The sequence below is a fragment of the Cydia splendana genome, chromosome 5 (assembly GCF_910591565.1).
Source record: "Cydia splendana chromosome 5, ilCydSple1.2, whole genome shotgun sequence".
NCBI lineage: Eukaryota > Metazoa > Arthropoda > Insecta > Lepidoptera > Tortricidae > Cydia > Cydia splendana.
In genome coordinates, this window is record NC_085964.1 from 15,996,992 (window position 1) to 16,014,551 (window position 17,560).

At 39.9% G+C, this 17,560-nt stretch overlaps 1 protein-coding gene across 3 annotated transcripts in view; it reads right to left on the bottom strand.

The window, feature by feature from the left end:
• Positions 1 to 688: 688 nt before the first annotated feature.
• Positions 689 to 17,560, bottom strand: part of LOC134790827 (inactive dipeptidyl peptidase 10) — a 122,108-nt gene continuing 105,236 nt past the window's right edge. Inside the window, exons 8-19 of one of the 3 annotated variants that reach the window (XM_063761788.1) lie at positions 14,867 to 15,078; positions 14,307 to 14,527; positions 13,408 to 13,511; positions 13,056 to 13,185; positions 12,164 to 12,404; positions 11,649 to 11,714; positions 11,026 to 11,341; positions 8,125 to 8,274; positions 3,050 to 3,235; positions 2,570 to 2,727; positions 1,965 to 2,170; positions 689 to 1,329 (exon numbers count right to left, since the gene is read on the bottom strand). In XM_063761788.1, coding sequence (XP_063617858.1) covers positions 1,201 to 1,329; positions 1,965 to 2,170; positions 2,570 to 2,727; positions 3,050 to 3,235; positions 8,125 to 8,274; positions 11,026 to 11,341; positions 11,649 to 11,714; positions 12,164 to 12,404; positions 13,056 to 13,185; positions 13,408 to 13,511; positions 14,307 to 14,527; positions 14,867 to 15,078 — 2,119 coding nt within the window. In that variant the 3' untranslated portion in view covers positions 689 to 1,200. Of the gene's footprint in view, positions 1,330 to 1,964; positions 2,171 to 2,569; positions 2,728 to 3,049; positions 3,236 to 8,124; positions 8,275 to 11,025; positions 11,342 to 11,644; positions 11,715 to 12,163; positions 12,405 to 13,055; positions 13,186 to 13,407; positions 13,512 to 14,306; positions 14,528 to 14,866; positions 15,079 to 17,560 lie in introns of all 3 variants that reach the window. The other 2 variants (XM_063761787.1, XM_063761789.1) reach the window with 2 other exon arrangements.

Genomic DNA, 17,560 nt, shown 5'->3' on the forward strand with positions numbered 1-17,560 from the left:
AAAACAATAATTAGGTAGGTAATTTTATACATTTCATTTTCTCGAGTACACAGTAGGTATAGGTATATGACAATAATTGGACACCAATGAGTCCTTATTAGTTTAGTTGAGTCATTTAAAAACAGTTCAAAGAAGTTAATAGATAATGTAGAAAAAGCTTTGGTATAGTAAATGTGGCCATAGAAAATAGTAGATAGTAAAAGCCTAATGGGACAAGCTCGAAATTGTTGAATAAGTACGAGTATGATCACAATATATATCGACAGAGTCCACCGCGCCCGGCTCGCCAGAATCGGCGCCAAGGGAGTTATAAAAGTACAGGTTTACTTGACTAGAATTTATTTTATTCTCTATCTAGGCTTTACGTTAGATTAGCAAAGACACAATGATTTTAGTTTAGGGCTTAGCCGAGGGGTGCTCAAGCAGAGTTTTATGGTCTTATTGATTTAAATTTGACTGAAGAAATTTTATTCTAACCGTTTAGCCCGTCGTATGCTTCTATCAATTACGTATCTTTCTAATTATTTTACTATTGCTAATTAGGTTCGTTAATTTTTCATGCGACGTTCTCGGGAGTAAGCCGAGCGTCGCAGGTGTACATGGCCTAGTCTAATCACAAGCAGTTTCATTCGCTTTGTCGCGACATCGACGTGACGTCGACGTCAATGTACCCAACAAAAGGCGTTACTTAAACAAATGGGGGAACACATTTTATTAAAGCACTATCTCATTAAGTACATATTTACAAGGAGTAATATGATAACAATAACCCCGGAGGTAAGCTGATAGGTACAGTTATTGCTAATTTATACGCTACACCCGCCGTCAAACTCATCGGCCGTCGTTACACCCAGGATATTTAGTTTCTTATTTAGCATAGGAGAATAGGTCCCTATATTGATATCTCTTTTCTTAGGTAGACTTCATCGTTAACCGTTCATATGGTGGAATCACGAATCCAAGTTAGTATGTATTGAATTCCAATTTACTCGTAAATTAATTTCAATTCAATGCTGCACTCATCCACATTCCATACCAAAGATTAACAAACAAATGAAACTCTAAAGTTGTTCGTACATTCTTAGTTGGCTATAAGGGTAATTTATAGAGATATAGATTTAGTGAGATGTAGCGACGGTAAAATGAGCTGTTTGGTAGTTTAGCAAGAGTGTAGATAGTGCGGAGACGCTGGAGGCACCCTTATCTGTCGGGCGGCGGCAGCTTGGTGTCCTCGGGGTCGAGGGAGAGGCACTCGCGGAGGTAGTCCTCCATTGAACGGTACACGTGCTCGATGACGCCTTTCAGATCGTGGCCTTCGTCAGCATACGCCTATTGAGAGCAGAAATAAAAAAAATATTTACATAAGTTCGGACTCTACAAATAACACAATGTTGTCTCTGAAATAAATGAATTACCTAGCTTAGAATATTGTATTGTAAGTAGGAAAAACCTATTTATAAATTCGGAGCAAATATCGACACTACAGGGTGGCCAAATATTAACAGGTACCTAACACTTTAGTTTATGTAATTTTATTTTATGAAATATAAAAATTATGAAGTATTTCTTGTTAAATATAGCATTTAGGGCCGGCAATTATGTAAATAAGGAAAATAATGTCAGACATTTGTCCACATCTAGCAGCATGGCAGATGTGAACCCTTTTCATCGCGTTTTTCATCAGTTTTCACACATTTCCTGCATTATCTCAGTGACTGTGTCTCGAATATTTTGTTTTAATGTGCTATCATGTGCAAATTGGACTCTATCACTGTGACACAAAATGGTAATGCTCGTCATTAATAGCTCTGCGAGGCAAGCCCCTATGAAACAATATGTCAAGTAGTAGTTTAGTCGCCCACAGATCAAAACATGCCGATACAAATTTGATTTATCTAAATATACATATAAAATGGAATGAAATGGAAGTTTATTGGGCGGCTAAAAAATAAAGGTTGACGTACCTGGTACCGGAACAGCACGCCAGCATCTGTAAGTGCGCGCGCCAGCTGTAGCGCGTGCGGGTAGGGCGCGCTCATGTCGGCCATGCCGTGCAGCAGGTACAGCGCGTGCGCGGGCACGTGGTGCGCGCGCTGCGACGCGTCCGCTTCCACGTAGCCCTTGTAGTTCACCGACGGCATGCCCAGGATGCGCTCCGTGAACGCGCTATCTGTCAGAATATGACAGTTTTGTGAATATGGTTTCGCATTCATGCTCGCTGAACGTGTTTCGTGTGATAGTTTATCTCACTCTCAGTAAATAATTATTGATTATTTTGTAAAGATATTTATTTTTGAATGGATACATTTAACAATAAGGTCAAACCTTAAGAAACTAAAACCCGTTCTGAGCCATGCCGGGTCCAAAGGTCCCCATCACACTAGCAGCGTTACCCCGCTGTATGGCGATGGAGACCTGTTGGACAAGCCATGACTCAGAGATGATTGATTTATTGATTGATAAATCTTAGAGTAATCTTAAAAGAGTGGTTTTCCACTCTTTTAAGATCTGAAGCCTATTTGCTCAATACCTAAATATTGAGTGACTAGAAAAAAATACGTAATCTTACTGTAATAGAGCCAGTCCGTGATTGGCGACACGGCGATCCCGCACTTGAGCGTGGCCTGCTGCGAGCCGAGCAGCATGGTGGTGACGTAGCCGCCGTAGCCCCAGCCCCACACCGCTACGCGCGTCACGTCCAAGAATTTGAACGTCTCTAATAAATATCTAAAAACAACAGACATTCATTTTTATCCATAAACATGAGGAAGTCAAATAACTACTTGGGCAGGGAAGTTTGATGAAAAACATAACTTGTTTGTCCCTCTGGTCAAATTATTACTAAGTATCAAAAGTTATTGTATTTGAAAATAAGGTATATTTCTGTGGACATTTTTGGAGCGATCGTCAGATGAGTTTGCTGGTGTTCTTTCTTTGACGGTATAATTATCTTTAATAACAAAGAAGCCCAGCATTCATGATTGTTTGCCGGATTCACAAAATTCGCTAGAGAAAGTGGTTCAAAGTATACAACATACTCGTAAATTACCTAATAACAGCCAACTGGTCGGCCACCTCGACGCCGCCTATGCGTCCGCGCAGCAGGGCCCGCGGCAGGCCGCGCGCGCCCGCCACGTCCAGCTTCACGTACACCACGTCGTTGCGCGACGACATGTACGTGCCCCAGTCCACCACGAACTGCTCCGACACCTGCTGGCTGCCGGGCCTGCCGTTCCTGGAACCGTCATCCTTATCATCATTATAAGGTCCATAGACAGGTTAATAATTATCCTAATGGATGACTGAGAGGGAGGAAGTACCTAGTAGAGATGTGCGCCGATGGCAAAATCATCGGCGGCGGCGTCCGATGATTTTTTGACCGGCGGCGGCGGCGTGATCGGCGTGAAATCGGCGTGGCATAATTTTTGATACTGCATGAGAACGTGGCCGTAGAAAGTCTACATTAAAGCTTTCTGAGTATTTACTAGGCTATCTAAAACATATTATGAGTGTTTTCTAAATTATTGTCGAAAATTATATCCCATCACGTCACTTGGCATTTAGCAACCATTTCTTACTAACCTGACGGTTACCAACGGTATGTTTAAATATTAACATAAAAATAATATACATATATAGGTACTTTAAAACGCTACATTCTATGCAATACCTATAATGACTTTGTAAGCGGAATACAAATAAAACACATAAATCATTATAAAATATTTTTTACGAAATAATGATGAACTACTTTAGTGTTTTTTTAGTGTTGAGTGTTGCAAAGACCCAATTCATGTCCCTGAACGAGCCAGATCCAAGCGACAATAGCCCAATTTCCATCGATGGGCAACTAGTCACCATGTGCGATCAGTACAAGTATCTGGGTAGTATGATGCACCATTCTGGGAATGTGGAATGCAACATTCAACACCGAATAGCCGCTGCTTGGCTAAAATGGCGAGAAGTGACTGGTGCTACGTGTGACAGGAGAATGCCGGTCAAACTCAAGGGTCTGGTATAAAAAAGTATAATAAGGCCGATTCTTATGTATGGCAGCGAGACGTGGGCAACGACTCAAAGACACGTGCATACCATCCAAGATGCCGAGATGAAGATGCTGAGGTGGATGTGCGGCGTTACCAGGCTCGACATAATCCGTAACGATACGTACGAGGAAGCCTGGGCGTGCGCGACATTGCCGATAAAATGCAGGAGAGCAGGCTGCGATGGTATGATCACGTAAAATGAAGGCCTTCTGACTACGTAGCAAATTTGGCGCTACAACTTTCCATCCCAGGTCGAAGATCTAGGGCCAGACCCAGAACAAGATGGAAGGATGTAGTGCTAAAGGACATGAGTGAGTGCAAGTTATCCGAGGACGATGTCGTGGACAGGGCGAAGTGGAGAAGGTTAAGCGGGAAAGCTGACCCCGCCACCATGTGGGATGGATAGCTAGGGAGAGAGAGAGAGAGAGAGAATGATGAACTACTTTACATTTGTCTGAACTGAATTATCAGAAATGTATGTTAGAATAAAGATGTCATCGTTTTCGAAAGTAAACGCCAGGTTGATTCGCTCAACAGAATGTCTTTGAAGTGTCCCGTGTCGCATAGCACTTGCAGGGGAAAACCCGCGTGTCTTCAGACCTACATACTGCGAGCGACTACTCAAAGATTTGAAAGACGAGCCCTCTAACGTAAAATCGCTTGATAAACTTTTTATGAGATAATACATTGTATTTCATAAAAGAGTTTTATGGAATATTAAGGTCTACTTTGTTTTCTTTACTGGTAGCTTATGATGACCCTTGGTGATTTAAGTTCCTATAAGTGTAATTGCTTAACCTGACTTTTATAACTTTGATTGAAATATATATTGTTAAGTAAAGAAGCCGATAATCACGATAAAATGACTACCTATATTATATGATAAATAAATCAAACCATACTCGTATCTATCATATGATGACCCTTATGCGCGTCACCAGCATCACACGAGATATCATAAAATACGCAATTATAATCGTAGTGAATGCTGGCTGGAGATTCTAAGAAGAAAATAGCATTTTTATGTCCTAGGATATGCATACTTGCAATTTTCTTGACTTTAGTTCACTGATTAAATTGACAATCAAGAGACTAAAACAAAATGAGTTTTACAAAAAAGCTGTGCGATAAAATATTAAATAATAACCTGTGATTATCACAGCTAACACCGCAACGACAAAAATGATGCTAATTTGGTTCACTGGCAAATAATAAGCGAAAAAGCATAAGGATCTTCAAATTATATGTCTGATACTATCTACTCACTACGCAAAATGCAATAAGATACGTTAGGTATCAAAATTTCCCACGCCGATTATACGCCGGTCAAATTTATCGGCGGCGGCGGCGTGGAAAAATCGTCGGCGGCGGCGGCGCGGCGGCGCGGCGCACATGTCTAGTACCTAGTCCTCATGCTGAACCAGTGCCCGTGGAAAATGACACATACACCTTTTGGTTCTGATGGCAAATGGATCCAGTTTTCTTTTATCAAAGTTTGTGGTATCTTACTGACTGTTACGGACTGATCGGCTAAAGGGCAGAAGCCCATAGAGGCAAGTCATACACTATGTAGAAACAATTAGAAAAAAAATGAAATGATATTATAGCCAACTATCCACTTCTTTATTCCCTTCTTTCACAGGTAGACTGGTCAAGGCTATATCCTATAGATAAGTTAGATGAGGCTGTAGATTTTCTATACAATAAGATAAATGATATAATTGAGACAGCAGTTCCGCTTAAGAGAAAAGATACAAGTGCCACAAAGTACCCCAAATGGTTTTCAGCTGATTTAATTTATTACATCAACTTGAAAAATAGTTACCATAAGTTATACAAAATTACTAGGAATCAACAATATTATGCATTTTTCTATTATTATAGGAAACTTGTTAAAACAATGTCTGAGGAAGCTATGAGTAATTATCGAGATATTATACAATCAAACATCACACGCGACCCGAGTTCCTTTTGGTCGTACGTAAAGATGAATCGCGAGGGTCAGGAGCCAGCTGTATTCGGCGACTTGTCCCCGCGACAAGTGGCGGACTCATTTGCTAAGTTTTTTCAGAGCGTCTTCCTCGATAAGCCGCCTACCCTAGACGCTAAAGAAGCGATGGAGTCCTCTAATAAAGCTGCCGTGGGCTCAACCCATGTGCATATTGAGCATATCCATTTAAGTGAAGTCCGCGCGGTTTTGAAGAAACTCGCGTCCAAATTCACTCAGGGACCAGACCGTGTCCCGCAGGTTATTGTCAAGGACTGCCACGAGATCTTTGCAGCACCCCTTCATTATATTTTTAATCTCTCAATCAAACAAGGGCAATACCCTTCCCTTTGGAAAACCTCAAAAGTAATACCCATTCATAAGAGTGGTTCTAAATCCGAAATAAAAAACTATAGACCAGTGGCAGTCTTGTGTGTATTTGGCAAGGTATTTGAAGCGGTAATATATGCAAGGCTATTCAATCAGCTAAAGGGAGAATTTTGTGATGAACAACACGGTTTTTTACCACAAAGGTCAACCACGTCCAACCTAATGAATATCACTACATTTATAGCGAATAATCTGGAAGTTCACAAGCAGGTTGACGTAGCGTACTTTGATTTTCAAAAGGCGTTTGATCGGGTTGATAACGGAATACTATTGAACAAACTGGCTCAATGTGGTCTGTCGTTGAAGCTTCTTGGTTTCATGGCTGACTACATGTCAAAACGGATGCAATTTGTGCAATATCAAGGATGCAAGTCTAAACATTATCAAGTAACATCTGGCATAGGTCAAGGAAGCAATCTCGGGCCTTTATTATTTTTAATATTAATAAATGATCTTCCGGCACAAATATCTCATTCCTTTTGTCTAATCTTTGCCGATGATGTAAAACTGGCTTATCCTGTTGACGACTTGCGGGATACGGCTACACTTCAGGTTGATATAAATCGAGTACACCAATGGGGCATAAAAAATAGTCTCGCGCTTAACATTCCAAAGTGCTCTATAATCTCATATACACGGTCAAAATCTCCATACCACAATGATTATCACATAGCGGGTGAAAAGATAAGGCGAGCTGCCTTAGTAAAAGACTTGGGCACTTGGTTTGATCCACAGATGACATTTCATCACCAGGTTCTTCAAACCTGCAAAGAGGCCCAAAAACGTATGGGTTTTGTTAAGCGGCAGACCAAGCACTTTTCAAGTAGACGGACTCTGGATCTGTTGTACTATTCATATGTTAGAAGCAAACTAGATTGTAACGCCATTGTATGGAACCCTCATGAAGACAAATATGTCCTAACAGTCGAAAAAGTACAAAAATCCTTCGCGAGATACTTGTTTAAGAAAATGTATTTTTACTATCCGTATTTGTATCCAACCCCGTACGTATTGGGTATGGTGGGATACCAGACACTCGAAGCTCGAAGAAATGTAGCCTTGGTACGATTCTTGATTCGTTTACTACGAGGCCAGACAAATAACAGCTACCTCTTAGCGCAGGTATCTCTCAACGTTCCACCTGTTTCAAGGCACAATCTCCGTCCTCGTAAACTACCCTTACTCAACCTCCCAAACACCAGTACCAAGTCGAATTCCCACTCACCTCTCTACCGAGCTCTAAAGCTTATTAACGCCATATTGGCCCAAGACGATTCATTGGACTTATTTTCGACTCCTGAACCGAGATTCTTAGCCACAGCCGGGCGCTACCTCGAGGCTATAGTCGCCCCGAGCACCATTAGTACTGATTAGATAATAATATTATTTAAGTTATGACATACTGTTTTTTTTTTTCGTTAATAATTTATTAATTATTATAGTTATGTATAATTCAATTTAATGCTTATATTCCTATGTGTCATGTTTGGTGTATACTGTAAGTGACATTATAATAAATAATAAATAAATAATAATTATATGTAGTCTGGAAAATCCAATTTCCCAGTAGAGTAAAAAAAGGCGCATTCAGAATTTGGATTGGAGATCCAATCTTGACGCCTAAATTTTTTAGACTTGCCACTTTTTTCACCTGACACAATTGGTTTGCCTGACTAGGTATACAAATATTGTTGAACTCACACTTGCACAAGCACCGGGAAGGCAGCGTCGCGCAGTTCCTCGCGCCACGACGGTGGCAGCAGCAACTGCACGCGCGCCTTGGAGCCGCTGCCGAGCTGCACGTCGAATGAGCGCCGCGTGGGCAGCGCCAACTCACGTAACCGTACTGATCTAGAATTATACGATTTGCATTTAAGTTGAAGATGCGCTAAGGCCAGGACCATGCCAAGACAAGCCACGAGAGACGTTGTTCCTCGCTTACAGACGCTGCATAAATCATCTGTCAAGATGATGATGATTTTCACGATTGTAGAGACATTCAGGAGACAGGAGACATTAGTATCTGTGGATATGCAGACTGCAGAAGGCAAAAATATAAATATGTAGTGCTTTGCAGTGCCAGGGGTACAAAGGGGCGGGCACAAGTATAATACATATCTATAGGTATGTACATACCATAAAGTAATAAGTAAAGAAAGAGAAGTAACTCCATAGTCACACTCACATGTTTGACTAATCAAAGCATAGATGGCATTACTATACACTCATGAAAAATAATATTGATGAATTCGCCACATTGTTTCAGTTAAATAACCCAATTCGTAATATTTATAAATTTGAAACTTAATCGTACAAAATTATCACTTTATAACACCTAAAATTGGAAAATCATTTAAGGCAATTTTTACCAGTCGGCTACTTGAATCAGCTTGAATTGATGGAACCTTTTTTTGTAAGTTAAATGACTAAATAACGAACGTCGTATTCCGGTAGATGGCGCGTGCGCAAGGTGCACACCAGTGCGTGCCAGTGTATGCTAAACAAAGTTGCCATATTGAGGAAAAAAAAGAGAAACCTAAAATTTATATACAGGCACGGATTCCGATTAAAAATTAATATTGCTAAAAAAACTACATTTTTAAACTTCAAACTTCTTTTTTACAGGTTCCAAAACACATACAACATACAATAAATGACTTGACACCGTTCATCTACGCTTGAAAATCACAACGGCGACAATTAATTTTATGTGGATGGGATTGTTTAAATTTCTCAGCTTATGTTGCCTACATTACAAATTTCAAATCTGGAAAGTCTATTTGAACATTTCATTAGGTACTAGAGCCTGTAGTACTGCAGCCTGAGGAGAAGAGTCGTAGGGTTTTCGCATAGACTCTGCATAATTGAAGAATTTTAGTTATATAAATCAACCATTACAGTATTTTGAACAAATTATTTAGCTCTACTCATTAATTATACAAAACTAGACTAGAACATGAACTAGACTAAAGGAATTAATATTTTTATTTATTTTTTGTTTAATTGAAATGGCAACCTGACACTACACTAACTCGAATAATGAGTAGGTACACAATGCAACGACAGGATGCGACGTTGTCTAGTCAGTGGTTTGGCCTTGGCGGTCATTGCGATTTGGCAACGCCGCGTGGTTCAGAATTTCCATAGACTTATAATATAGAGACGGTGTCTCAGCGAGCTGTCACTGTTGCCACTTTTGTTTAGTGTACGATTAACAATGAGGCCCACCTTGCTGTAGCCATGTCGATAAAGTCATATCGATAAACTATCGACATTTCTTGCAATTTTAATTTTACTTCAAAGGCTTAACGATACCTAAAATGACCAAAAACGCTTTTATTCTTTATTGTGGTTATCAGATCACAATTTTATAGTCACGCCCCAGCAGGGAACCAAGGGAAAGTTCAGATATTTAATTAAAATACATAAATACCTCCTAAAATAGGTGTTCCGCAATAATTGAATTATATGATTATACTATAATATATTCATTATCCATTAGCATTTCAATTATGTTTATGTTTAACAAAGATATTGAAGCTTCAATTAATTGCTATTTCGTTCCGCTGTGTAGGGTTTATCGATATATAACATGATTAAAATCGACTTTTCACATCCCTAAAAGAGCACACATATACGCTTTTACGCACCCATACACAGCCTGGGCGCATCAAGAAAGGCAACACTTGATTTGAAGTCCACCTTGTCAACAGTATGGTTGTCCTTTTTTGACAAACGGCATTTTTAAAAGAGCGAGGAGAGAGAAATGATACTATTTGCTGCGCCGTGAAAGAGAACAGAAAACGTTGGGCCCTTGAGAATTTCAGATACTCACAAATTTATTATCAAGATTGTGTTCGCATAACGTTCCGTTTCAAATTCTTATTATGACCACGGTAAAATAAATTAAGTATATCTTAGCTAATATAAATAACAACAACGTATTAATGTATTTCTAATAAAATGTTCTACAAAAAATATACTTAGTTTTTAGGCTGTGGCTAGAATGGACGCATGTATTTAAATTACAAATTATGTTCACTAGGGAGCCAACTGCGTAAATAGAAACTGTACCAAGTACGGGTTGTAATTCTATTAAAACAGTACCCTACTTCGGGGTGTTGTTATAATGCTGCTTCTTAAAAAACGACTGGAAATTTTAGGCATGTATTTTAAAACTCAAACATTATAGTAGATTTATATTTAAAAAGTATTTTTGGACATTATTTTTTTATTTGATCCATTAACATGTGCAATTAAGAAGCAGAAACAATAATGACATGACAGATATATTTAGGGAGACTAAAAAAATCAATGGCAACACTAAAAATAAACTGTCAGAGGGCCTACCGCGAACCGGCGAACCACGTTCGACGTGTTGCCTCTCTGTCGCTGTAAATTCGTACTTAAGTGTGACGGGGAGGCAACATGTCGTACGTGGGTCGCGATAGGCCCTCGGGACCATGACCGGCGAACATAACGCGATTTACGTAAGCCGTGTAGCAATGTACTGAGTTACTTTTCTTCGTTACTTCTTTATTCTATGGTACATACATAGAATGGTTAAACAAGTCCAGAGACAAATGGAACTCAAGTACTCACTTATAAGGCCTCGTGTCATATAATATTCTCTCTAGCTTATGCGTTTGTGCATCATGAAGCCCAGCCAAAGGAGGACCGGGGCCCCCGCACTCGAGCACGTAGTGCGTGATCCCGACGCTCGGCTTCGGCGGGGCGAAGGCGGCCGACCAGTACGAGCAGTTGGCGTAGTGCAGCCGCACCGGCCACACCGCTAGCTCGCATGTCAGACACCGGGGCTCCTCGCGCTCGGCGCGGGCTCGGACGGAGTTGCTGCCCCCACCGTAGCTCGGGTCTTGGACAACGTACACGTGTCTCTGACCGGGTCTCTCTGCGCTACCTGTATATTCAAATTAATTAATAAAAACCGCATATCTTGCATTGTTGCGTTTTAAAACAATCGGGTAGGGCTAGCAGTAAAAGTAGGGATAAAAATACACACTCAAAACCGCAATATTGTATTCCTGCCTTAGGCTACATAAAATCACCTAGCTGTAGGTATAAGTATCTTATTTCTTGGGACATGCTCTAATTCTATCAAAAAGCTAATGAAAGGGGCAAAGCTTTTTAGTACGAATTTATTGGTAGGGTTAGTGATATTAGGATCATTTTAAGTTATCCACACACATTGCACTCCAAATACTTAATTTGATTTGCTTCCATCAGCATTTCAGGTTGTAGTTTAGGTATGTAAGACTGTACTTTTTCTGAACCTGACAGAAAATATTGTATTAGTTAAATTATTAGACAATTTAATACGTTTTTACAGCTAATATATACAAAGCAAGCTTATTATTATTCTTCGACCACGCCAATTGCTACGCCAATTGTAATGTTACTATTACCATACCATACATTGTTACTGCCAAGTCGGTGCAAGTTTTAAGTACCCGCGGCTTTATTATTTACTGTATTTCCATTTTTATAATAGGACAGACTAATTCTATATAAGTGATCCAAGAAGGAAGAAGTCTTTGTTTTGTAAATGTGAATGCATGTGTAGTGTCTACCTAAGTTCATGAATTACCTATGTGTGTGCTCGTGCGCATGAATAAGTGTTATGTGATCTGGATGTGTTTTGTCATGTTGTGTTGTATAAGTTTCAGTGCAGTTTTTCATACTTATTATTATTAAAAAAAAAGTGTCAAATTACTGATAATACCTAAATAATAGACTAAATGGTTGATCTCGTCCCAGGCGAGTATCTCGGCGACCTCGACGCGGCCGTGGCTGAGCACGGCGAGGCGCTGGCGCACTACGTCCACGTGCTTGATGTGCGTGTAGTACTGCCCGCCGCCCTCCTGCACGGCGGCCAGCAGCAGGAACGCGCTGCCGTCCTCGGAGTACACGGGCTGCTGGTGCACTTCCAGCCACGGCTCGTCGGTCGCCTTCTCGGAATGGGTCTGAAATAGTAGTCATACTTATGAAAAATCTTTGAATATGTGTTACTCGAAAACAACAAAAACTAGGGAAAATTATGCCCATTAAGTTTTGTCGTTCAGTTGAACTGATTCTTCAGGATTCAGCAAAGTTTCTGTTCCTTGCTCACAATGGCTAGAATTCACAATACAGTCTAATTATAATCTAGAACGGTTATCACTTTGCATGAAGTCTTCTAAATAATAACCAGTTTTGAAAGGAAGCAACAGTACGGTTACCATCAGTTTGTCACTGACACAAACGTCGTCGAGAACGTAATTTACTTTCTATACATCTCGCTCGCACTCGCATATTAGTGCAAACGAGATATATAGAAAGTAAATTACGTTCTCGACGGCGTTTATGTCAGTGACAAACTGATGGTAACCGTACAGGCTTTTTGTTAAGTTTATAAAGTGATAGTCAATGAATTCACGACTGGCCGGAGTGTCCGCTTCGGCCCCAAAGTTTGCGCTTCGCAAATTCCATTCTAAGATGCAGTTGCAAACCAACTATAACTAACTTGAAAACGTATAGAGAGCTAACCTCTAAGTAAGATTTACGAAGCGCAGAGTTGTAAGTAAACTTCGAGAAGGAGGCCTGTGTGAAATAGATGTAGTTGTAAACTTAATTACCTCCATACAGGTCCAGTTGGGTGCATAACAGCTGCTATAAACCGTTACGTTTTGTGCTCGATTTATCCAGACCACCCCCACATGAGAGTTGTCTTTGCCCACCCACTGGGCTGATATGAGATAATATTCCCTGTAAAATATTAGGAGACAATTATATAACGATAATTGTTATTGGTTACTTTGGTGAACAAATTTCGAAGCAATTACTACGTCTATGCTGCACGCAGCCACGTATTTAAAACCTACATATTTACTGCAGTAATTTTCATCTTTATTGAAAGACTTGCTGCTCTTAAATTAACTAATTATAAACCAAAAATGCAGTGAGGAAACTCTAGTAATAAAGACATACATTCCATCTAACGTGTTCGGCGGTTTGATCTCCCATCTCTGCGGTGACGTTGAATTTTGAACCGCTACTATCCATAACGTTACTTTTGGAATTGAACTTCCGGGCTGAAATATAAACAAATGATTCTTAACGGCCATACTAATAAACATGCCAAATACCATACCAACTAACCAAAATTACGTACTTATACTACGAGTACTTCACAATGAGTTAGGTACTCGAAATGCAATAGCAAACTTATTATATAAGATTTGAAGATGCAGATATTCTAAGTATGCAAAAGGTGAAGCTCAAGCTTCATTAAATGCTCGTAGGATACCTACATATATAGGGTCATTGCGCTAGTTTTAGTCCGGCTCTGGTTTTCGTCCACTTGATGAAATTTGAATATAAACCTTCATTGCTGCACCAATTTGGACTTATTGCAATCCTTAATATCTAAACAATTCTTATCTAAACTACATAAAAAATATATTTCGCAAGTATCAAATTATAAATGAAATGTATTATTTGCTAATCCGCCAAGTGGACGGAAACTGACACCGGACGATAAACTGACGCAATTACCCTACATGATTGTTAAACTCAGCACGTTGCACATTTTCGTGAAAACTATTTCCTACGAGCCAGAGCCATTTAAAAGAGATTAGTGATCTCTATTCAAAGTGTGAAAGTTTAACTTTTTAAAAATCTATCTAGGTAAATCAAAAATTCCTCATTAGTCTAGTTTTAGACTTCTCATAAAGTCATAACGAGTTTAGTATGTGGGCCATTTCATTTAAAATTGTACATACCAGTTTTTATTTGGTTATGCTATTTCTACTTAGAATCTCAAGCTTATTGATTGTAATAGGTGAACGAAAGGCCCAATTTATTTACATTTTTGTTTAATGTCTTACCGTAGGATATCGTATAGTATCGTGGTCCGGGAAGACGGCAGGCACGGAGTTGTTGAAGGCGGGCAGCAGGAATCCAGAGCGCGCGGCGCCGATGCCGCCGATGCCCTGCGAGATGCGCGGGAAGCGCAGCTCCGACACCGCGCTGTCGTCGTACTGCACGTACAGCACCAGCGAGCCGTCCGCGGAGCCCCACGACGCGGAGGGGGCTTTCGTCACCTCCTCTAGACATTTTAATAAATACATTCAGGCAAGTACCTAGTCATAAGACGGTGCCACCAAGTGCTCTTGAATTAGAAAATCTGACTCAATTTGAATCAAGTGACTGACTCACTTGAACACCTTGGCATGAGTAAGGAGCTTTTTCCAACTAGGTTTTGAAAGTGGATATTATTACTTATAAAGTCATTCGCGCTTCATATTTCAGCTAAATTTCTATTAATGTCATCAGTTCTGAAGTTTTTAGTAACACTGCACTGCACTTCGTGTTCAGTATGGCGCCCTCGATTTCTTGTGCTTCTTGCCACTATGACGTTGGTAAAGTCAATCTAGTAGATACTAACCTTGATACAACCAGTCGGACACCCCATTGTAGACCCGACCGGGACTGGCGTCGTCGGTGAGGCGCAGCAGCGGCGCGATCTTGGCTGGCGGGCCGGGCCGGGCCAGCACCTCGTTGTCGGCGGCCAGCAGTAAGGCACCCTCGGTTCCCAGCCACGCGGCGTGCTGCCACTCCCAGCTGCGCTGGCCGTCGCCGAACAGAGGCATGTGGTGGCTGATGAATTAAATTAACCATTTATAGCTTAGACAGGGTTCAGCATAGTAAGGCTCGCGAGCCGCATGCGGCGTTTTGGGTTTGCAATTGTGGTTCTTCTAGATACCCACTACTTATACACCTTACTTATAACAGGACTTAGACCACTTTTATGGCTTAGGTACTGAGATTCTTCAAACCAATGAGTAGTTTCCCGTCCCTGGGATCTGGTCTGGTCTGGTCCTGGGATTCCAGAGGACAAATGAGTATTCACATAGGTACATAATTCAACAACGCAACAAAATAAACATATCAAGACAAATAGGGATAGTATAGTTGTAATGTAAATAACATTACTTTTCTACCATATAAGTGCATAAAGGTTGACTCACGCTAGACCGGGCAGTGCCCGGTCCGAGGCGTCCGACATGTAATTTTCTATGACGGCTGATCGGTGATCACGTGGAGCTTTCTATAGAAAACGAAGCTCCGGAAGCTCCGGCCCGGCTACGGCCCGGTCTAACGTGAGTCATCCTTAATAATAATAATACGGTAGGTAATAACGATAATATATTTACCGTTATTAGGATGGATTACAGATGAAGTACTTAAAATATGATGAGAGCTAAGAGTGCAACATACGGATGCAACCGAGATGCACAAATACACATAAGTGTATGTGTGCATCTCGGATGTGCGGATAACCGCACCATTACATATAGGTTAGATTGAGTCACAATATTTTGTAGCATAGTCTAGCCCCACTGTTTCGTTATTAGCAAACTCTGCCTGGTATGGAATTAGTCTGAACCAGGCTGTATTTAAAACGTTAGTATTAATAAGTTATGTAGCGTTAGACTTTGCGTGCATTATCTCGTCGAAATACGATACTTAGTCCTAAATAATGCACGCTATATTGTTCTAAAACCTAACTTTGAAAACCATAACCCTGTTAACTATGCGATGCTCCGGTAACAGCTCATAAAATATGCTAGATATAAGCGAACTACCACTGCACGCAAGGCAGGGTACTAATTCTCGGCTCGTTATCGTTTACCCAACTAATTATAACGCGCGCGCGAGTAGCAACTACCCATATGATTTAATTTTTAAATGATGAAAAATTAAACAAGCAAGTAGGTTAATTTTACAGATTATAAATGAAAAATATTTTTAATTCATAATCAAACACAAAACTAATCCGCCACATTATGCTTACGATTATAGATTGGTCGCATATTTATTAGTATTAAAATACCTACGAATAGTACAGAGATGGTGGCGCTCGCATTGCGACATTAATGTCCAATTCCTTGATTTCGTGGTTGTGGTATTGCTATTGCGATTAGTTATCAAGGTGATTGACAGTTTCATCGCCCTAATAGTCAGGGCCGTAGTGGTTATATTCTCTTTGGTCAGGGCTGCAGTAGTAATACTATTGCGGTCGCAATCTGAAGGTCAACTTAATAAAGAAGAAAGTTAGTATAATACTAGAATACTTAGTTAAATAGAGGCACTAGTGGCTTATAGCCGTTATCCATTCATTAACCAATTCATTTTTAAATAAAACTGACAACTCTGCAATGTATTCATGTAGGTAAGTTTAAAGTTACAAGCATGTTGAATCAGATTATACATTCTCAGAACCGCCCAAGTTTCAACCGGCCACTAACAACGTATTGCCTCACAACTTCATTTCGATTCCGAGCGTCGAGACGCGAACCACATTAAAATTCTGCTCGCAAAATTTCAAATAAATTGGGAATCGTATTCACGTATCTATCGTCAAATCGATTTCTTCACCCCGGAGAAAAGAAAGAGGAAATTCACAAAGTAGATATGCTTTGCCGAAAAGAAAATAACACGGTGAACTTGTAAATCTCTTTTAGAACTCTCGTTAAAAGATTCTTTATGAAATTCACACGGTAAAGTTAGGTAGTTTGAAAGAAATGATTAAGTAGGATACGAAGTGTGAAAAAAAAAACGCATTTACAAATAGATACCAAGGATTGATACTTTTTTGATTAATATAAAACTTGTCCTAATTTAGTCGAATTTAGTCCAGTTAATGTAGGTACGAGTACAACTCATATTCACCACCAATACGAGTAGAGCTTAAAGTATGTAAATATTTAGTAAAGTTTAAAGTATTGAGTATTATATGCTCTAGTTTATTGCATTCTGCTTATGAACTTGTTAATAGAAACTGAAATAGGCATATGATGTATTTAAAGTTATTTTATCGTATTTAAACTTGTAACTGAACTACCTAAGTACTTACGCGAGGAGCAGCGATGAGGACGGTTGCCGGTATTGTGTGTTGTCATATATATTGCTATGGCCAAATGGTTTTTATAGATGTTAGTTTTACGTATGCACAAACGCATACATATTTTATGCCGCTTTACAACGAACAATTACAATACAATTTTTTTACGACGAACTTTACGATTATATTAATGACTGAGAAATAGAACAAAAGGAAATCAGTAAAGTTGTCAAA